At 35.5% G+C, this 23,508-nt stretch overlaps 1 protein-coding gene across 1 annotated transcript in view; it reads left to right on the top strand.

Moving 5' to 3' along the window:
• The window catches only part of Cdc5 (cell division cycle protein 21), a 46,113-nt gene that overhangs the window by 1,484 nt on the left and 21,121 nt on the right, over positions 1-23,508 (top strand). Inside the window, exons 2-6 of the mRNA XM_069824459.1 lie at positions 3,051-3,316; positions 7,841-7,971; positions 14,523-14,851; positions 17,139-17,273; positions 21,548-21,884. Coding sequence (XP_069680560.1) covers positions 3,051-3,316; positions 7,841-7,971; positions 14,523-14,851; positions 17,139-17,273; positions 21,548-21,884 — 1,198 coding nt within the window. The remainder of the gene's footprint in view (positions 1-3,050; positions 3,317-7,840; positions 7,972-14,522; positions 14,852-17,138; positions 17,274-21,547; positions 21,885-23,508) is intronic.

The following is a 23,508-nucleotide window of genomic DNA, read 5'->3' as shown; positions in this document are numbered from 1 at the left end:
TTTAAGGAACCCAGAGGTTCATTGCCACCCTCACGTAAGTCCGCCATTGGTCCCTATCCCGAGCAAGATTAATCCAGTCTCTACAATAATATTCCACCTCCCTCAAATCCATTTTAATATTATCCTCCCATCTATGTCTCGGCCTCCCCAAAGGTCTTTTTCCCTCTGATCTCCAAGCTAACACACTATATGCAGTTCTAGATTTAATGTTCCTAATTATGTATATGAATTAATATATGATATTAAATAAAAGGTCCCGGGTTCGATGCCCGGGCCCGGAACAATTTTTCCCTCGAAATTATTCAAATCAACTTTACAGGGAGTTACACTTGAAATCTTGATTTGCATAATACACGTCACTGTTCGTTAACAGAAAACTACAATTTAAGTCACACGGAGTTTGTGTGCACTCGAAGTTGGTTGCTTGATGGTTGTCAGCCCACTTTGAGGTCTGTAGATATAAAGGGAAAAATTGGATCGGTGTCGAGTAGAGCTCCCGGGTAGCTCAGTTGGTAGAGCGTTGGTACGTTAAACCGAAGGTCCCGGGTTCGATGCCCGGCCCCGGAACAGTTTTTCCCTCGAAATTATTCAAATCAACTTTGGGAGTTATACTTGAAATCTTAATTTGTGTAAAATAAAATATTTTCAATTTTAAGCTTATAGTCTGCCGAGTTAGGTCTGTGGTAATGTGCCTGCCTCCAGACTAGCCAGCCCTGGTTTAATCCCTGATGAGGTCAGAAATTTTCATGTAAAATTTCTACCTTGGGATTGGGAGAGATGGTGGTGCACAACTTCTAATCACCAGATTGTGCACCAATATGCCTGGGTTAAATCCCAAATCTCTCCGCAGTGCATATGGAGAGAAGGCATATGTCACTGTTGATAGTGATTCTTCTGTCGAATGGGGACGTTAAGCCTGACAACCCCCTTGGTGCTATTTGACAGGAGTAGACTACAGCACCGAGTTTCCTCTTCACCCTCATTTTCATCATCACCATTCATTCCCTACACTACACTTACACGAACACTTAGACATACACTCACCCTAGTACATGACATAACTCTCCACAGATGTACATCATGTACAGTGTGGCTTGCCGAAGTGATGTACAACTAGAAAATGGGTCACAGTCCTGACATCTATTCACAATATGTGGGACCCGAATCACATAAAGTGAAGTGGGTATGCATTGGATACATACATACACACACACACACACACACACACATACATACACATATATATATATATATATATATATATATACATAGACACACACACACACACACACACACCTGCAGCAGTCTTTGAGGGCTGTCCTTCCTTAAGGAGTTTCAAGAATAATTTAAAAAGTTGTGTATCAAGTGCAAATTAAAATTAAGGTGACATTTAACATTTAATTTTTTAAGGTGACATTTATTTATTTAGCCTGACACGAGTTACTTCCTTGGTTTGAATTGTAAATTATTTAAAAATAGCGTGTAAGAGGGCCTTAGACTAGAAATGTTTAGTTTAAATGTAGTTCTGTTCATAAGTAGAGTATGCATAAGGGTGTAATTATTTGACTTATTTGAACTGTTGTATCAGTGAAGCGAGGTGAGTCAGTGAAGTTATGGTTTTACAGTGCAGTGAATAGTTCCGATCAGTGATAATTTATAGCGTCAATGAAATGTGTTCTATAGTGTCAGTGAAATGTGTTATAGTGTGTCAGTGAAATGTGTCCTAAAGTGTCAGTGAAATGCGTCATAGTGCCACTACAGTGAGTGAGATGAGAGTAAAGTGAAAGACTATTGAAACTTATGTAGGGCCTATACATAATTATGTAGGTTGTAATGTAAAATTAGGTATTTTATTTATGTTTTATTATTATTGTGTTAAATTATATTGTGTATTCTTATTGTATTGTGTATAAAATTGTATTGTGTATTGTATAATTGTATTGTGTATTGTAAATTTATTGTGTATTGCTTATCATTTTTTTTGTGTATTGTTTATATTGTGTATACCACTGCCACCGGTGCTTGCCCACTTGCAGTGTAAATAAATACATACATTCACCCATATACTTTTACTTGAAATCTGCAGAATTAGCATTTCAATGTAAACGAAAAAGACTCAAAATCACACTTGTATATAAATATTGGATGGTATATATAGGCCTGTATATCAAAATTGGTAACTGATGTGAACATGTTATACTTTTACTTTTACTTTATGGGATTAGATGAAAAAGTAACAATTTATTTTCGTAAATAAGACATAGAGTTTAAAAAAAATCGGACACCGTCAACATGAAATAAATCAATTACCGCCACATTCGAAAGTGAATAAACCTTAACAAATTCTGGTAAGTTAGCACATACAGCTAAAAGGAAACTAAAATATGTAGTTTTACTCTGTATTGGGACATGTTGTGGGAGAAAAAAAAACACACACACATTTTAAACTTATGTGCATTATTTTTGAGTCAGCATAGCGGGGAATGACATTGTGGTGAATGGTTAAAGGGCGCTTGGAGAAAAAGAGGTTGAGAAGCACTGAAACAAAATTCACATTATTCATAAGTAACACGCTTTTTTGTATTTTTATTTGAAGTTTATGATAGAAATGTAAAATTTAATGACAGAAAATCATTACAATGCAATATGAGTGTGATAATTATTGTATTATTAATGTTTTCTTAATTTATTAGTTAGCAAATATGGACAAAAAATGTTTTGCTGAAGTAAGTTATTCAGTTTACATCTTTTTTTTCATGAAGACAAGTAAAATATGATATTTTTTAGGTTGGTGTGACATTCTAACTTTACTGATCCGGCAACTCTCGTCAGTCATTCTCTTCTCTTCTGCTCACACACTTCCACTGTGTTTACAGAATGTTGACTCCTGTGGACTCACGTTTTTACTTTTCCTTTCATTTTTATATTTTCAATCTTTGCTACAACAACTTTCCGTATTTTCATTTTCTCGCAGCACACCAGTTGAAAATGGCTGCTCTACAGTATTTTATTATAACATTTATAATCATTTTGTTTTTATTCTCTACCAGGATGAGATATTGAAGGCAGCGGTAATGAAATATGGGAAAAACCAATGGTCCCGTATTGCATCACTGCTGCATAGAAAGTCTGCAAAACAATGCAAGGCTCGGTGGTACGAGTGGCTGGATCCAAGTATCAAGAAGACGGAGTGGAGTCGTGAAGAAGATGAAAAGCTATTGCATTTGGCCAAGCTGATGCCAACACAGTGGCGAACCATCGCACCTATAATTGGAAGAACAGCGGCACAGTGCTTGGAGCGCTACGAGTACTTACTGTGAGTACGGTTTAACTTTTTTTACAGGTTAATGTATAAACTGCGGAAATTTATGTACTAAAATCATAAAATATGCATGGTTTATGCACTTAAAATTGCTAAAATATACACAAAAAATATAATCTTCATCTTACGATGTTTGGTGACGTATACACGTCCGTTGATGTGACATATTAATGAATTTTAAATACTATTATAGTCACAATCATGCCATGGCATGAAAGAAAAATTTCACAACCTCGAGCGGGAATCGAACCTGCGACTTCCTGTTCTCCGGTCAGGCCCTCTACCACTGAGCTATCGAGTTCGTCTCACGCCAAAGGCTTGGAATTATCCTTTCATACCGGCGACTCTGTTATAGAGTACTGTCCATAGCGTCTAATCTAGTCACCACTGCTTATGGGTTGCTGACTAGCTCAGACGCTATGGACAGTACTCTATAACAGTCGCCAGTATGAAAGGATAATTCCAAGCCTTTGGCGTGAGACGAACTCGATAGCTAAGTGGTAGAGCGCCTGACCGGAAAACAGGAAGTCGCAGGTTCGATTCCCGCTCGAGGTTGTGAAATTTTTCTTTCATGCCACGGCATGATTGTGACTATATTAGTATTTAAAATTCACAAAAAATAAATCATATACACTAAAATTACTGCTTAATTGAAGTATTTCTTGAGTTGCTGGTTTATTCTGGCCAAATATAAAATATTCTTGTACTATAAAAAAATTCTTCTTCATGTAGACTCGTGCTCCTGGTTGTGGGTTCGAGTATGAGATAGCATTCTCCAACTGTCATTGTTCTCCCGGCTATTCATTTCCACTACTCGCCATGGCTTCACTTTCTTTTCTTTTTTTTTCAATGCCCATCTTAATTTGATCTTCCCATCTTGTTCTAGGTCTTCCAACAGGTTTTTTTATCTTTTATTTTCGATTTCAGTGCCTTCTTTGGTAATCTCTCTCTGTCCATTCTTATAAGTACCAATTTCAAAATCATTTTCAAACAATTACAATGTAAAACTTATTTGACGTAATTTTTAATATCAGAAATTACTATTGTTGTTCTGAAGCAGATTTTCCAGACTGATTTTATTATAAAAGGTGGAAGGTAACCTTTTACAATCCTTCTGGTATATGATATCTCGAATTATGACAAACAAGAAAGTCTAATAATATTTTGTTCCCAGAAGTGCGGTTTTCGAAATAAAATGGTCTTTTGTAACTTGAAATTATGATTAAGTTTTTCATGAAACTGCTCAAAATTTGATTTATCTTATGTAGGATGATAGAGTAAGCTATGTTTGGCCATGTTACAGTAGTATTTGCAAGGAAAATAACACAGATTTCGAATAAATCGCGTGAATATTCGTGTACACATTGCATGGGACCAGCCTCATGGTCTAGTGGTCAGAGCTTCTGGCTATAGTTCATGAGGTCCCGGGTTCGATTCCTGGTTAGAGCACAGGAATTTTTCCTTAAAGGGGATTATTCCTGTGTTCGTCCATGGTCTGGAATTTAGGTTAAGTTTAGATTTAAGACCTCTCCTGGCACTACATTATCATAATCATCCTATCACATCATCGGGGTAATGTAACTCCGCCTTCCAGGCGCCCCAACCTCAGAAGTGGGTTACAATTAAGCCACGGCCAGGAGAGAAGACCAGAAATGTCGAAAAGACAACCTGGTGGCATTGGATAAAAAAATAAAAACACATTGCATGGAAACAGGGCTGTGACACGCTGGCAACACTGTTTCTTACATATGCAAAACATGTGGCTGAGCTAGGTGTGCGGAGCATACGATACGCTTATATTAACTTCGTCATTAGTTGCAGGCTATATGCCGTTCGAAGCATTTGAAACACAGCGAGATGCCACAGTTTTCTAATCGTGAGTATCTGGACACGTTATTAATTTATAGCGAAACTGGTCACAATGCCACTGCAGCTGCTCGCTTATACCGTGACAGATAACTGGATCAGGAGTGTGAAAGTTGTAGACACGCAACTGGTGGACACTTTGAACAATACCTTTGAAAGACACTGTAGAGAATGGTGTACAAAATTTAACAGTGTACCCCACATTAATGTGTTTCATTTTCATTTAGTTTAAAAGTTGTTTATTTCATTGTGTTGTAATTGAGTTGGAGTGACATCAACTGTGTGATCCTCAATGTGAAATCATACTATATTTAAAGGATTAATTTTGTTTTATGCATAATTTTTCATCCTACTGTATTATTAATGAAATTGCCTCAAAATGTAATGGAAATACGTGTTTGTTCGTACTAAATTTAGTGCTGAAACGATACAATAACGAACGTTTCATCATAGATAACGAATAACATAGTTCATGTAATTGACATGTTACGATTACATAAATTTCGATTTGACTGCATTCTCAACAGATGTTTTTGTTTACAAAATGGTATGTGTGTACATTCTCTCAAAACCCCTGCCAAGCAAATGATTGGAGCGGCATTTGATATGCTGGGGTGCAATGATCTCACGAAGTAAACACTGCTACTATCTACAATTCGTTTTCTCTAAATATTACAAAAACTATTGGTTGTATGAAAAAATACTATTTGACAAAATGTTCCCAAATGACATGATCTGTTATGTGTGTGAAGGATTTTAAAAGGTTACCTTCCACCCTGTATATTATAAGTTCATAAACCATGAAATAGTCCTTGAGCATACCTACCACTATTCTGCAATAGGAATACTTTGAACACTACATACAAACTGTTTATACAGCCAGTGCTGACATACTGCGGAGAAATTTTAATTACTTCACCTTTCATAAACGACATGGAATATGTTCAAAACCAAGCTCTCAGACTCATTACTGGTGGAATCAAAACAACGCCAATAGATTCTATGAGATTCCTCACTAATATTAACAGCATCAAAATGACAATAGAAGAAAAAGCACTGATTCAATATGAAAAACTTATCAGATTACCAGGTAACAATTGGCATTCATACAGTCCTCTTTCTAGATTGAAAACTCAAAAAAGTTTCATATCCATTGTTCAAGAATTAAAACAGAAAATCAATATCCCGAATTTAAAAGAAAACTTACAAATTAAACCAAACCCTTTAACTCTATTAAATATAGAATATAATCTAAATTTAACAGAAGAAATACTGAAATCAGAAGTAAACACTGAAATACTGAAACAATTGTCTTTAGAGACAATTAATATTAGGTACCCTCCACAAAACTGGCTTCATTTATACACCGACGGATCCTTGATCTCCAGAGAACAAGGTGCCGGTGCAGGTGTTACGTGCTGTCTCTTCTCACTTTATAGATCTCTTGAATATGGAACAACAAGTTTTGATGGTGAAATCATTGCAATAAGTGAATGTCTCAGGAATCTTCTATGCCACATCAATAAATTTAAGAATGCAGTTATATTGTCAGACTCCAAAGCAGCTATTCTATCAATCGTCTCTAAACACACACCTTCATCTCAAACAGCAGAAATAACTAAAATGGTCTCTCAATTATTATCACTCAATAAAAGAATTATATTCCAATGGATACCATCCCATTGTGGAATCCTGGGAAACGAGAATGTGGATGCTTTAGCAAAGAAGGGCAGCACTGCTACTTACAGACCTGTTACTGAATCTACGTATTACTCTGTGAAGAGATTTATTAAATCTACATACTTAGACTTCAACAAACAAAATCTGATAACTCAATCCCAAGGGAAAAAATGGAACTCTCTGCATCAAAATCCACAGTTAATTCCCGATTTACCATGAAAATCGTCTGTAGCTGCATTTAGATTGGCAACAGGCCATGATTGTTTGGCCAAACACCTGCATAGAATTGGAATATATCAGTCCCCTAACTGATTGTGCAACTCAAACCAAGAAATGGATTCGGAACATCTCAAAATCTGTGCTTCAGTGGCTAGTCATGATAATATTTTTGAAAAATATTGGAGTGCAAGAGGTCAAATGACTTTATTGTCAAACGCCTGGCATTAGAAAACAACAACAACTATTCTGCAATGATTCATTGAAACTACTGCCCTGACCTCTACAGTTGCTTGATTGGAACAGAAGTTTCAGAAAAGTATGGCGGATAGTTTATACTAATGGGCAGAAAAAAAGCACATAAGCATATGTAGGTACCCATTTTCTAGCCACAGCCTCATATGTATTTGACTAGATTATATTTTCGAAATAGATTATCACTATAACCTGGGCTTAAGTGATTTAATTAATGTCATTTTGATAACAAAGCCTGTTAAAGGTTTGTAGTCCAAATTGATGATAATCAAAACACACTGTAATCTCTAGTGTGTTTATTTATTTGCGTATTGATTGATCCATCTATTTATTTATTTTTTTATTTTATTCTTTTTTAAGGATGACGTAAATTATTTTGTTACTGAATAACAATAATGATAATGAATATAAATTATTTTGTTACTGAATAACAATAATGAAAATAAATTGTGTTATTTTTTAATTCCTTCTATGAAATAATACATTTATATTGTTTTTCAGAGATCAAGCACAGAAGAAAGAAGATGGGGAGGATGCTGCAGATGATCCACGAAAATTAAAACCTGGAGAAATTGATCCCAATCCAGAGACAAAACCTGCACGTCCTGACCCAAAGGACATGGATGAAGATGGTGAGTGAAAAATTAGAAATGCATGAAAGTTTCACCTCAGTTACAACAGTTATTGATTACCATATTTACTTGAATACCTCGCAAACTTTTTTTCCGAAAAAAAAAAAAAATCTTGTAAAAAATTGGGGTGCACTCCTTTTTTATACTGCCTGCATAATTTTTGCTTAAAAGTAACGATTTTTATATGATGGAGAAATGCTAATATTGAGTAATTTTCGTGTTACAGATCTCCGAAACTGCAAATGGAGCAGACACAGAAAATAATTTTTAATGCTATCAATATTACCATAAAAATGTTTGTGATTATGTTTTCTTTTCTTTTTCTTTTTTTAATTATCTCTGGAAAACTTTTTTAACTCACAAAAATTGGCTGCACAGCTTACTTGAGAGTGCTGGGTATTCAAGTAAATATGATCTGCAGGATGGAAATGATATAACAGTGCAGATTAAAAGGGGCATTAGTGTACATTAAAATAAATAAAGAAAAACCTAGTATGTATTTTGTAATTATATTCGTGATTAGTTATAAAATTAGACTGAAAGTCTGTGTAGTTTGGCAACATTGCATTACCGGCTCACCTACAAATACACACACAAACTCAAGTCTGAATAGCACCATTCCATCTCTTAGTCACTGCAGCAGGGTTGCCAGACTTCCTAATGATAGAAATAAGACATGTTAATTTTTTATTTAATTTGTGAGAGCACCGTTCATTTTATTGAAAAACTGCAAAGGGATAATTAATATTAGAGGAGAAAAATTTGCTCCGGCACCGGGGATCGAACCCGGGTCCTTGGTTTTATGTACCAAGCACTCTAACCATTGAGCTATGCCGAAGTTCAGTCCACAGCACCAGATTGAATCCCTCTCCAGTGTTTTTCCCTTGCGGCCTGAATCCAAGTTCGACGTGTATATTAACATTTTTATATTAATTCAACTGCCATTACACAAGAAGCGCACTCAGTTGAGTGACTTGGTGGCTGGGATTCCACAATAATATGCACTGTTGCTCGAGGAATCTATGTAAAGATTAATTTCTTGGTCCTACAGAATACGTCTGTTAAGATAACAATTAATATTACAGGTTTCTACAGAATACGTCTGTTACAGTAACAATTAATATTAAAGGAGAACGTCTAATATAATTGTTATCGTAACAGACATATTCTGTAGGACCAAAAAATTAATCTTTACGTAGATGCAAAGAGATGAATCATTCCTTATCAGTTCCTCTAAGGATAAGCATAAGGATCACAATTATACAGGTAGTACATATTGAGCAAAATAGTGTTAACCTTTAGGGGGAAATTATTTTTTATGAGAAAATTATTCATTTGGTACTAACATGTTAGAATTTTTTGTTGTACTCTGTTCAAGGAATAATCTGTTAAAATCTGCACGGTTATATTACTTCCACCTTGTATATTACTAGTAATAATTAGAGTTCGTGATGAGCCTTGTATATTGTACCTGAAGAGTTCATTACTAATTCACGTTGGAGAGTAAGATTGCTTATAACTTTACTGTAAGGTGCATGGCATTCAACAATACTTACCTAAATTAACATTTTCATTACATTATAGTACATTTGTATGATTGTATTAGGTGTTTGCATTGTGTTAGAAAATAATAAACTACAACTGTGATAGTGAAATTTTCTTCAATGATATTTGCATATTCTAGATTCATATTTTCGTACATTACAAATTATTTGAAGATTTTTTTTTTTTTTTGGAAAAACAACCATAGTCTAAAAACATAAATTTTCAGGAAAAACAAAAAACTATCTGGCATGGGTGTTGTTGACACTTCGAGTATGAAATTCATCATGCCATTTCTTAAGGTGTTGTAGAAACTTGGGAAAACTGAAGTACATTTATAACTTAAATTGCCTCATAAGAAATACATGTTAAATGTAAGTAACAGTGGTTGTTTTAAGAAAAAATACTCTGTTGTGGCTGAAGTGTGCCTCACCTTTAATTCTCTTTTTATTTATTGTGTCTAGTTTCCTCTCCTTTCATTGCTTATATTTCTTCCGTGGCGTTACTTCTGCACCTAAAGATGACTCCATAACTAATACAACAATTCACGTGCTTAAGTATTTTTCTCTGAGGTGGTTTTTGCCACATACGTAAGAAGCAGTACTGCCAATCTACTACAGTTTAAAATTGTATGGATAAATGTATCAAGATTATATGAATGGGATATTTTTAAATGCTACCATCATCCTGGCTGGACAATGGCTGTTTTCACAAAAAAAAAAAAAAATTGGACTATGGTTGTTTTATAAAAACCACTGAAAATTTCTTCTCCTATAACATAAGCCTTATGGTGTTTTTTTCCACAACGACTAATTCAGTAGATGGCCGCTACATTATGCTCACAACATGCTTAGTATCTTAAATTTGCATTTTTTTGGGCCATGTTTATTTAAAAAAACCTTCATTTGTTCTGCTTCTGCGTTTTATTTTTGGAGATTAGATTACATATGGAAAGTTATCCATAGGTAATAAATATATTCTTTCCATTTTCATATCACATTCAAATAATTACCTCTGATTGAGGTTCTGGCTGATACGTACAGTCTTAGAAAAAAGTTCTGTCGCACAGATATTTTGTAAGTCCCAGAAAGGAGACAGTGCGCATGGTCAGGGGATGAGCGACCTGGTTCCCAAGAGAAGGACTAGTTGAGGTAATAAAATTAGTTTTGTTTTGTTGTATGTCTGATCATACGCACTGCCTCCTTTCTGGGAGTTACAAAATATTGTGACGTTTTTAAAATAAACAACAATGAAATTTTATTATCTCAATAATTCCTTTCTACAATTCACCTTAAACGCTCTCGTCAACAATGGGATTTGCTCTCCGCACAGCAACACAGCGTTCGTTATTGCACTCCACAAACGACAATGACAATTTACTTGGACTATTACGAACAACAATGAACTGTTAATCTTAACTAATATTTACAAAGCACTATTTACAAATCAGAACTGTCAGTTCTCAGTTCACAGTTCTTCTAGCTCAGTCACTCGAGTTCACAGTATCTCGAACCACAGACCTTCAGAGACAGTTCACTGTACTCGAACTCAGGTCCCTCCAACTGCGGTCCACTGCACTCGAACTCAGGTCCCTCCAATTGCGGTCCACTGCACTTGAACTCAGGCCTTCGGATGCTGACACAGTTGCGGACGCACACTCGAGTCGAACTCCGGTACACAAGACTGGCTTGCTTGCTCTGGCTTGCTCACTGACTGAATAAACTGAAAAACTGCTCAAGTTCGCTCGCGTTTCTTCTTTTATAGCTAAACTATCGTTGCGAGAAAGTATGAGTTCTGGATAGTTCGCGATATTTCGACGCGTGTGTCCATTCTCGAATCATCTCACACGCTGCTGCTCCCCTCCTTCACCGCGCGTAGCCATGCCCCAGGAGGCAGATGCGCGTGCAACCCGCCCAAAACAAGGCCGACTTAGCCTCTCCTCCATCGGTTGTGAGATCGAATCTCACGTGGACGTCACAATATCTTGCGACAAAACTTTTTTCTAAGACTATACATCTATTCTCAGGCAGTACATCTCACTTGATGTGTCAGAAGAAGAACAATTATTGTTTGTATACATCTGAAGTTTGATTAGTGTAATATGTAGCTAGTCAGCGATGTATGCAGGAACTGATCACCCTGGGCTTTTGGTGTCACTTATGAGGTTCAAACCTGTCTTCGGACAGTTTACTAAACAACAATTCAAATAATTTGTTCTTTCCATTCATGTTGGTTATAATTAGTAAGTAATTGCATTATCATTGGGAAGATTGTAATTGGTTGTAGTAAATAGTGGTGTGTTGAAGTGGAGTTTGTGTTGAATATAGATGATATTCGAGCAAGTTTTCTTTTATTACTCTCGTTTCCTTTGTCACCATCCCATTTCCAATATAACCTTAGTATCATTGCTTACCTCACGAGAAAGTTCCTGGACTTGTCAGTCAATATTGTGACATAGTGTTATAGTCTCTTTCTTCTTTCTACTTATGGTGAAATTTAAGTAATTTTCTAAGAGTTCCTTCTTTCCATCCTCGTCTAAATTAAGCCAGTCATGTGGGAATTCCCCTAAGCAAAAAAAGTTGCTCATTATCAGCTACCAGTCTTACACTGGTGCATCTCTCTTTTCCACATTTAATCTCCTTGAGTCTTGAGACATTTGTTGTTTTATTTTAAAAGTTTAATATACTTCTACACTTAAAAAAATAACTGACATGAAGAAAATGCTGAAAAAAATCTGCAGGTTACAGTTAGGACACAAATACAGGTATATTATACACCGTGGTTGCAAAATATTGGACGATTTCAGAAGGCTATATTTTCACCAATATTGAACATAAATACATGATCTTACCACCATTTGAAAGAGGCAAGTTTGACGTTTTATACTGGCCTTAGATGCACTTGATGTGAGCCCCACTTGTAATATGGCAGATGTCCAGGCAATGATCCCATTCTTTGCCAAACCCTCTCAAGCATGTCTTTTGTGACATTCATGATTGCTGTGTTAATGTGCCTTCTCAATTCAGCCAATGTCGCTGGAAGTGCAGGTATGTAAACATTGTCCTTGACGAAACTCTACAGAAATAAATCACACACTGTGAAATCCAGTGAACAGGGTGGCCATGTGCAGAAGGTGCTGTCTGCATCCGTTGCACGACCAATTTATCGACTTGGTAGGTGTTTATTTAGGTACCTCTGGACCTCCGTATGCTAATGTGGAAGGGGCTCCGTCTTGTTGAAATTTCTATGGGATGTAGTAGAAATGCCAAACACAGTTTGCTAAAAATGCAGGTATTCCTTAAGAAAATTGTATTCACCAAAATTCTGATGATAAATCTGTGAAATTTTTTCTTGTTGGATATATTTGTAGAAAGAAATTCGCACACATCTTTTACATTTTTGACCTAACAGTTATTTAAGGGGTTAGGTACAGCTTACAACAGTAAATTTTTCGGAAGTATTCAACATTTTTTTCCTCCTCTATTACTGTATCTTGTACAATAATGAAAATTGGTATGTATAAAACATAGTCCTTCTGTTATATGGAAAAAATATTTTTACAATTTAAAAGGACAAAATGATGGGAGTTCACTGTGCAGTGATGAAACGTTTCCCTCATAACTTATAAATTTGTCAACTTTTTCATGTTTTCTCTCTTTTATTGTATTGATGAAACTCATGTTTGCAATATCATGCTCTTTCAACTACATTCCTTAATAAATAATATTTTTTTTATTTTGTGTTAGAAGAAAATACTGATATTTGACCATTTTTAAATGAATTTATTTTTTATCAGACAATCTATCAAAGATAGAGAAATGATCTTGCATCATATTGTAGATATGACATGCATAAATACACACAAAAAAATTTAATCACAGAATGTTGGATAGTTTTTGAGTTATGTGGGAAACGCTTCATCACTGCACAGTGAACTGAATTGTGGAAAAAAAAAAATGTAAATAATTTTTTTTTAATCGTAAAAATATTTTTTTTCATACAGCAGAAGGACAGTGTTTTACACATACTAATTTTCATTATTGTACAAGATACAGTAATAGAGGAAGAAAATGTTGAATATTTCCAAAATTTTACTGCTGTACGCTGTACCTAACTCCTTTCTCCTTGATCTCCAGAGAACAAGGTGCCAGCAGGTGTTATGTGCTGTCTCTTCTCACTTTATAGATCTCTTGGGTATGGAACAACAAGTTTTGATGGAGAAATCATTGCAATAAGTGAAAGTCTCAGGAATCTTCTATGCCACATTAATAAATTTAAAAATGCAGTTATATTGTCAGACTCCAAAGCAGCTATTCTATCAATAGTCTCTAAACACACACTTTCATCTCAAACAGCAGAAATAACTAAAATGCTCTCTCAATTAATATCACTCAATAAAAGAATTGTATTCTAATGGATACCATCCCATTGTGGAATCCTGGGAAACGAGAATGCAGATGCTTTAGCAAAGAAGGGCAGCACTGCTACTTACAGACCTGTTACTAAATCTACGTATTACTCTGTGAAAAGATTTATTAAATCTACATACTTAGACTTCAACAAACAAAATTTGATAACACAATCTCAAGGGAAAAAATGGAACTCTCTGCATCAAAATCCACAGTTAATTCCCGATTTACCACGCAAATCGTCTGTAGCTGCATTTAGATTGACAACAGGCCATGATTGTTTGGCCAAAAATATTGGAGTGCAAGAGGTCAAATGACTTTATTGTCAAACGCCTGGCATTAGAAAACAACAACAACTCCTTAAAAAAATTATGTTTCAGATATTAATATATGTGTATATTGCCACTGGCTAATCCACTGACAGCTACTTGCATAAGTGTGAAAAACATATTACTCTAATTATATCGTCACTCTCTCTTAAATTGAATCCCTAGATGAGCCTTCAGTATATATCAATTTCTTGCATGGCGCTCCTGTTTCCCATACTACTTAAGTGTAAAATTTGTAAAGCATTAATTTCGTAAATACGTCTTGTTGCAGAACTGGAGATGTTGTCTGAAGCACGTGCTCGACTTGCCAACACCCAAGGAAAGAAAGCTAAGCGTAAAGCCAGGGAAAAGCAGTTGGAAGAGGCTCGTAGGTTGGCTGCATTGCAGAAGCGGAGAGAATTACGAGCAGCTGGGATTGAGCTAGCACCAAGGAAGAAAAAGAAGCGTGGTGTGGACTACAATGCAGAGATTCCATTTGAAAAGCGACCTGCGCCTGGTTTTCATGACACCAGTAATGAAATTCTTGATCCAACGGCACCTGACTTCAGTCGTCTGAGGCAGCAGCACCTGGATGGAGAGCTGCGGACGGAGAAGGAGGAGGTTTGTTTTTTGAGTGCTACAACTTCCCATCTGGGAAATACATTCACCACGACTGTACTGCTGTTAGCTGTTCATAGCTCTGTCATTATTATCATGTATCATTATTGAACCTCAGATTTTTAGGTATTAAAAATTAAGTTTTAAGCACCTAAAAGATGCTTAAAATCTGTTAATTTAGACTCTGACTTAGAGAAATTAAGCTCTCGCTTAGTAAAATTAGATATTGAAACATACTATATATGAGGAGCTTGGTGTCAAAGTTGGACAACTCCACTTTTGCTTTTTTTTACAGGAGAGGCGAAAAACTAGATCCTTGGAAACCAATGTCACTGTTATACGTATATTTTTTTAAACATTCTTATGATACATACATCTTGATTACGTATGTATGTATTTATTTACACTGCAAGTGGGCAAGCACCCCGTGGCAGTGGTATACACAATATAAACAATACACAATAAAATGATAAGCAATACACAATACAATAAGAATACACAATATAATTTAACGCAATAATAATAAAACATAAATAAAAAATACCTAATTTTACATTACAACCTACATAATTATGTATAGGCCCTACACAACTTTTAACACTGTATCACTTCGGAATATGTATGATAAGAACTTTCTTGTGTTAAATATTATTAACGTACCTTGTTAACATGTTTCGACCTATTTTCGGTCATCTTCGGAACTGGTCGTTGTTGGTCTTGGCGCCTCTTGTTTCCTGTGTGGGTGCGTTCGTAGTGTAGAGTCAAAGAGTGTATGTGTTTTGAAATTGAGTTGTGTGCTGAGAATATCGTTGGGGTGTGTTTTCGTGTGTCTGTATATTTCATATTGTTCTAGTGTGTTGAGTTTCTGGCCTTTTGGTTGGATGTGCAGTATTTCCATGTCCGTGTTGATGTCTCTGTAGGTGTGATTGACATTTGTGATGTGTTCTGCATATGTGGAGGTATTTTGTAATTCGTAACGTGTTCAAACACGTTACAAAGAACACATCACAGCCATAACAAAATTACAAAACACCTCCACATATGCAGAACACATCACAAATGCCAACCACACCTACAGAGACATCAACACAGACATGGAAATACTGCACATCCAACCAAAAAGCTAGAAACTCAACACACTAGAACAATATGAAATATACAGACACACGAAAACACACCCCAATGATATTCTCAGCACACAACTCAATTTCAAAACACATACACTCTTTGACTCTACATTCTTATGAGTCATAGAAATATTTTTTTTAATCGCAAAATGTGATAAAAATTAATATTCAGGTTGAAATTTATGTTTAAAAAGTGGAGTTGTCCATCTCTGAAACTAAGTCATGGAGTTGTCTGTTTTTGAAACCAAATGAAGCCATATTTAAAGTGGAGTTGTCTGTTTTTGAAACCAAACGAAGCCATATTTAAAGTGGAGTTGTCTGTTTTTGAAACCAAACGAAAATGAAGCCATATTTAAAGTGGAGTTGACTGTTTTTGAAACCAAACGAAGCCATATTTAAAGTGCAGTTGTCTGTTTTTGAAAACAAATGAAGCCATATTTGAAGTGGACTTGTCTGTTTTTGAAAACAAACGAAGCCATATTTAAAGTGGAGTTGTCTACTTTTGAATCTAAGTCTCTTCTAACTCGGTTTCAAAGCAAATTTACATAAAACAGTACTTATTCATCCACAAACCGATTATATAAACAATCAACCATGTTGGATTCGCGTTGCATGATGGGAAAAGGAGATACGAATGTGGACTTCTCATTGACTATTGAAGGAATTGTTCCAATTTGAAACCAAGCCACAGTGGAGTTGTCTACATTTTGATTCTAAAGCGCACAATTAAATGCTATTTTCCCTCTGTTCTGTGCGTTTTTAAACCTAAACAGTTCCAGAATTCCATTCAGCATACAAAATTCTGTGAGACACAATATCTCGAAATCGCAAAAAATGGAGTTGTCTAACTTTGATACTATGCTCCTCATATGTACACACACACACGCACGCACACACACACACACACACACTCTCTCTCTCTCTCTCACTCTCTCTCTCACACTCACTCTCTCTCCCTCTCTCTCTCTCTCTCTCCCTCTCTCTCTCTCGCTCTCTCTCCCTCTCCCTCTCTCTCTCTCTCCCTCTCTCTCTCCCCCCTCCCTCCCTCCCTCTCTCTCTCCCTCCCTCTCTCTCTCTCTCTCTCTCATTAATGACATACTTACTGTTCATTCTGTATATATTTTGCATTTATAATTTTTTTCTGTTTATAACAATTTTTTCAGCGTGAACGTCGTAAAGATAAGCAGAAGTTAAAGCAGCGTAAAGAAAATGACATTCCTGTGGCAATGCTGCAGAACCAGGAACCAGCCAAGAAACGCAGCAAGTTGGTTTTACCAGAGCCCCAGATATCGGACCAGGTAAGCACATTTATGTATTTAGTCTGTATTTTAAAGAATCTTATGCTCGGCCATGCCGAAATGTAGTAATTATACACCTGGTAGCAGTCCTTTAATGCATGTCATTAAAGTACACCTATTCATTAAAGTTCAGGTTTTCGATTATTCTCGGACATGCAATCGAAAGACAACTAGCAAAATGTCACACAGGCTGGAAATCCAATACTGTCGCAGAAGGTTATGTTCTGTTACTATAATAATTAGCGTTAATTGTAAATAATATTCAAATAAATTCAATTTGTCATCTCGTTTTTCAATGTCGAATTCAATTTCAAGGTTATATCAAGTTTAACGTTTATCTTACTCTCGAATTTATATCAAGGTCATCGACATTCGTTGCCCGGAAAAAATCAATACTTTCGCGTCTGCGCACATCTCCTGGCACCACATTATCATAATCATCGGGGTAATGTAACTCCGCCTTCCAGGCACCCCAACCTCAGAAGTGGGTTACAATTAAGCCATGGCCAGGAGAGAAGACCAGAAATGTCGAAAAGACAACCTGGTGGCATTGGATATAAAAAAAAAAAAAAAATCTCACAATTTACGAGATTGCACAAGGTCAGTTCACTCTCCAGTCACATAAGAATTACATGAATACTTACGAATAATTTCAAGTTAGAAATATGGTCGAGCATAAAAAGTCGTATGAAACTTGCCTATAATGGTAATTAAGATGCTCGTATGAAAATTATGAAACTCGCTTGCACTCGTTTCATAAACATCCTTGCGTCTTAATGACTACCATTATAGGCTCGTTGCATAATGTACTATTTATTCGTTTCCTTATCTCACTGATTTTCCTTGTAATAGTTCTTTTGTTTGATGCTATGGCTTATATTGCTGCTTTTGAATCGTCTAATAAGACAGCATTATTAAACATATTCGGTCTATATATCGATTGTTCTAAAGCAAATAGTATTGTAAACAATATTTTCAACAGGTTTTGCTGCGTACTTGATTTCTTCACTTTTTGTAACTTCATTAATTTTTCACTGCACAAAACCAATATTAGCTGACAGAAGATGTAATCTTTTGCCATAAAATATAGAAAAGCCACTTGTCTTGTATTGTAACCAATGTTGAGTCCTTCCCCCATCCCCTTCAGTGTAAATAGTTGAATTATCTTGTTCTTGTATTCAGGTAAAGATTTAATGATAGTGACAATGATTTAAAGTTGCTCCAAATAATTTAGGATTGAGATATTTACTTAATATTTTTATATTTTGCCAAAATTTTCTTCATATTGTGCTGGTCTCTAATTATTTATTTTTTTTTTTTTCATCCACTCAACAATGTAATCACAGAGTAGAGAATAGTGGTAATAACAGTAGTAATACCTGTAATAGAATTGTGTAATGGTAATTTAAACTTAAACAGTTATAATCCAATACTATGGCTCAATAAATAACAAGCAAATATAACATGAAAACCTCGGTAAACAAAACAAAAGCATTTACAGTATAAAAGAAAACTTAGATTATATAGTAAAGTAGTAGAGTAAGTGATGAAATGCAAATAACTAGTCACAGATTAATAACATAACAGAATAAATGATGAGATATTAGGCCTACGTCAAGTCAGCAATGTTAACAGAATTAGAGATTCAGTTAATAATGATATGAAATAATTTAAGAAAGAGATCAAAACTATGATATACAGACCAGTTCAAGACCTTGCTATACTGGAGAATTACCACGGCAGCTTTGAACTGTGCCGTTACATTTACCACCAAATTTAACTACATATGCAATGTTGCCAACATAAGAACATGATTTTGGTCTGTGGTGTCGTTAGAAGGAGAAGTTTGTTTCTTTTTCTCTCTGCCTCCTTCGTTCTGAACATTACTGAGAGATAGCACCACTGTTACTCTCATCTATTGCAATGATTTTTCCCTGGACCACCAATTTGCTTGGACGACATTTCTACATAGAAGATTAAGACAGATCTTACAAGCAATCTCGAGTTACTAACAGTATGGTCATCAAAATTGTGTGTCCATTTTATCTCGAACTAAACTCTCTTTCGCATTTTCTTTTGTTTCATCACAGCCAAATTGATTTATCTCTTCGGTATCGATGTTTCTAGTCGGTAATGGCCTTTATGTCAGTTTTTGTTTCGTAATATTGATAGACAGTAATATAATTAAAGTGGTGAATAATTTCATGGCCCCTAAAAGTTTTTTTTTTTTTTTTTTTCGTAGAAGGCTAAGTATTTTGTCTAGGCCACAAATAAAACTGCAACGCGGTCATAATTATGTACTTAATGCTTTGGTGAACATTAACCGGAAATTTACTTTCCGTTATTTTAATGATATTCCGTGAACCACACCTTTTTCCTCTTTATTTCGTTGTCATAACCTACTTTAAGATCTTACTACATAAGCATTTTCTTTTAGTGCATTCAAAACATCGTCGTTGTACTGCATAAATCTTGCACTTGACTAATAGAGCGATTTATTTAAGAATATAGTTGCTAATTTTACTACCACCATTTCGATTGTCTTCTGTTTGACACGGCTCGGTACGGCCCAGTGACTAGTGGCCAGCGAGTAACGTTGACTATCGACATTGCTCTGCCGTGGGTATTATCCAGTTGTCCCCAAGACCTATTTATAGCAAAATAATTATGGAGTATTTTGAAAGCTACCAGGATTTACTTCTCCCAAAAGTATGGTTCTATCCTGAAAGATGTTAATATTACTCAGTTTTTTTTATAGAAGGAACGGATTCTAAGAAGTGAAGAGTACTTATAATAAGATGTCCTAGCATACAGTGGTTTATGTTTTACTGGTCCTACAGTTCTTCCTTGGTACATGTATTTTTATCTGAGACAGTAGGTGACTATTTACAGAACTAGGTAATAAATTATGGAGGCATTTTATATCAATATTATTCCTCCTATGTTGCAAGTGTTCTATAAGTGAACATACTCGTGTGTTAGTAATGAAAAGATGTAATACATAAACATAATGTATATTTTTTTATTCTTATTTATATTTATTTATTTATTTTTTTCAATGGATACCTAGTCATTGTGGTACATCTGGAAACGAGAAAGTTGATAATATTGCAAAACAGGCAAAATATTTGCAACTAAGACCTCTTCAAGTGATATCTCTATCCAGTGCTTTTGCTTCAGTTAACTCTCATTTTATAAACCTATGGATCAACAATTGACTTTCTTCTGACAAAAGGAAAAATTTTACAGTCCGTACAAAAGAAACCAAATGACCTGGAAATGTACAAAAACTTTCCCAGACATGTTCAAACATTTTTAACAAGAGCCAGAACAGATCACATTGTCACACAATTGTACCTACACTGATTTCACCTTTCTGATAATCCTGCTTGTCTTTGGTGTAATAATCATGATGAAGATCTGGGACACATTCTTCTATACTGTCCATCCATAAACCACAAAAGAAGTAAATTAAAATCATCAGTACTATTGTCCGTTACTCAGGAGAAGACGAGCGGAAAGAATGTGACCTTCTTGACTATCGCTGTTGATGATTATAAACATCGCTCAGATAAGCATCCCAGTAGCCAGGTTATTACTCGTGCAGGAAACATGAGTAACAATGCGTATGGAAATTAAAGCTAAGTTGAACAGGAGGAGACCTAATGTTTCCGCTTACTGCAGTACAAATATTGCTCGTGTTGTCTTACGTTATCTGTTCACATCCCTTCCTCCTCATTCCGCTCTCGTCTTCTCTTGAGTCACCGACAGTAGTTGCAGAAGACATAGCTCTGCAGCATATATTGACTACACCCCACCTCTGGCTACTAGCAATAGGCATCTATAATGAACACCGATCAAAATACTCCTCATTTCTCATAAAAAACAAGAACTGAATAGACTACAGTGGACTTTATGTTGTCAGCAAACAGCTGAATACATTAAAAAGATTGATTGATTGATTGATTGATTGATTGATTGATTGATTGATTGATTTATTTATTTATTTATTTATTTATTTATGTATTTATTTATTTATGTATTTATTTATGTATTTATTTATTTATGTATTTATTTATGTATTTATTTACTTACTTATTTACTTATTTATTTATTTATTTATTTATTTATTTATTTATTTATTTATTTATTCTCCTTTCCATGTTTCATATTTAAACCGAAATGAGAGAAATTTGCGATGACTGATGACTGCATAGCTATTTTTAATGTCATGAGATGTTGCTGAGTTCAGTATGAATTTATTTTGCTTGCAGGAATTACAACAAGTTGTGAAACTGGGACGTGCGAGTGAGGCCGCCCGTGAAGTGGCAACTGAGGGTGGACAACAGCCATCAGATGCCCTCCTGGCAGACTATTCCCTTACTCCTGCTGGGGGCACGCGTACACCCCGCACACCTGCACCCACCACTGACAGAATCTTGCAGGAGGCACAGAACATGATGGCACTTACCCACGTGGACACGCCCCTTAAAGGAGGACTGAATACTCCTCTGCACAGCTCGGATTTCTCTGGCATGACTCCTCAACGTGATGTGGTCACCACACCCAACACAGTGCTGGCAACCCCATTCAGGAGCCAGCGCAGTGATGGTTTGTATAATATACTATACAGTAGAACTCCAATTATCTGGACTAATTGGGGATTGGCATGATTCAGATATACAGAAATTCAGATAATTGGGTCAGAAATGAAAAACAGCAAACATTTTCGCTTTTTCACAGATGATGGGGCCAGAAATAGGATTTCCAATTTATCTTTTGTATGGAAATCACATGTAAACTGCGATTTTAAGCCTAGCAACCACACAAAACAGTCGAACAGGAGTGAATAGGTTCTGCAACATACTGTGCAGTGTTATGGAATAAAGAACGGTACTGAATAAAGAATTTATAAATTTCCTGAAAATTGATCCAGATAATTGACGATCAAGAGAGAAGGATTTGATTAAATCGTCAGTTGTCCAGTGAGGGTGACCACAAGGGCCCTGAATACAGAGAAGTTACGTTTTTTTTTTAAGTCCTTAGTTAATTTAAAAAAAAACTTGATTTGCTTGATGCCAAAATGTCATATTGAAAAAATTATCTTTCTTGAAAATATAAATGATATTGAATGATATGTAAAGAGTCCCTAAGAATTTGAAATAAGATGTTTTGAATTTGAAAGACCTTGAACTTTAATTTCACCAATAGTTGGTAGGTAGACTGTGGAAGGGAACCTCTCGCTCCAAATAACATACCTCTGGTGACCCACTGATTAAAAGGTATGTTATATTTAGAAGAGAGGAAAGGTAGGCATGATTAATATATTTCTTATTTTTCTTTGTTGACCTCATCCGCTTGTGAGAGTTTTCTCTCAGAGCGGATGGTTGGATCTTATACCATGGCCTTATCCTTAACCCTGTCAATGGCTATGATGTCTGTGCGCCTGTTTGAATCTGCAGCCAAAATGCAATGAACCTCTTCATGAACTTCTCAACCAAGATGTTTTAAGACTTCTGCATACTTGTCCTCACTCTATGATGTCTGTTGCTTCCATAGCAGCTTGCTTTTCCTGCAGAATCCCAATACGTGACCATCAGTTTCTGTCTTGTTGCAGCCAGTATGGCTACAACGGGTTATATTAAAATGATCTTACAGGAAGAAGATTGCAAGAAAGCTTCAGTCCATTGATATATTCATATTTGGCATTTCGATAATTGTAGGTCTACTGTATATAGTGATTTTAATGTAATATCTTATTATTAACCATGTAGGAGAATTCCTTCTAATATGCGACTAATTATTCACAATTGAGGACCGTTTTTGCAAAACTTGCCAACTGCAAAATTTACAAAATTTAGATTTTGATCAATTCGTTAACATAAGGCAGGCCTCTACATGATGTTCAAGGCATCTTAGTAAAATTGGGTTATTTCTCTTCATTGTAGTGTGTCAAAGTGTGATCGTTTTTTCAAAACTTGCTTTCTGCTATAAGTCAGAGTTACAGCAAAACTTGCTTACTGTAGTGTTTTGTCTGTCCTGTAAAATTTAGTTTTTTCAGTTAGCAAGTTTTGCAAGAATGGTCCTCAATTGTATTTTTAGGACAGCTGTTTTAAAATTTTAAATAGAGAGGTGGAATAGAGATAAACCAAAAGGTGAAGTTATTTATCAATGACTCTGGCTGGAATGAAAGATAAAGTACTTTGAAAGTAGACTGCTCAAGTTAGACACATTA

The sequence above is a fragment of the Periplaneta americana genome, chromosome 4 (genome assembly GCF_040183065.1).
Source record: "Periplaneta americana isolate PAMFEO1 chromosome 4, P.americana_PAMFEO1_priV1, whole genome shotgun sequence".
Taxonomy (NCBI): Eukaryota; Metazoa; Arthropoda; class Insecta; order Blattodea; family Blattidae; genus Periplaneta; species Periplaneta americana.
This window is presented reverse-complemented; position numbering and strand designations above follow the sequence as displayed.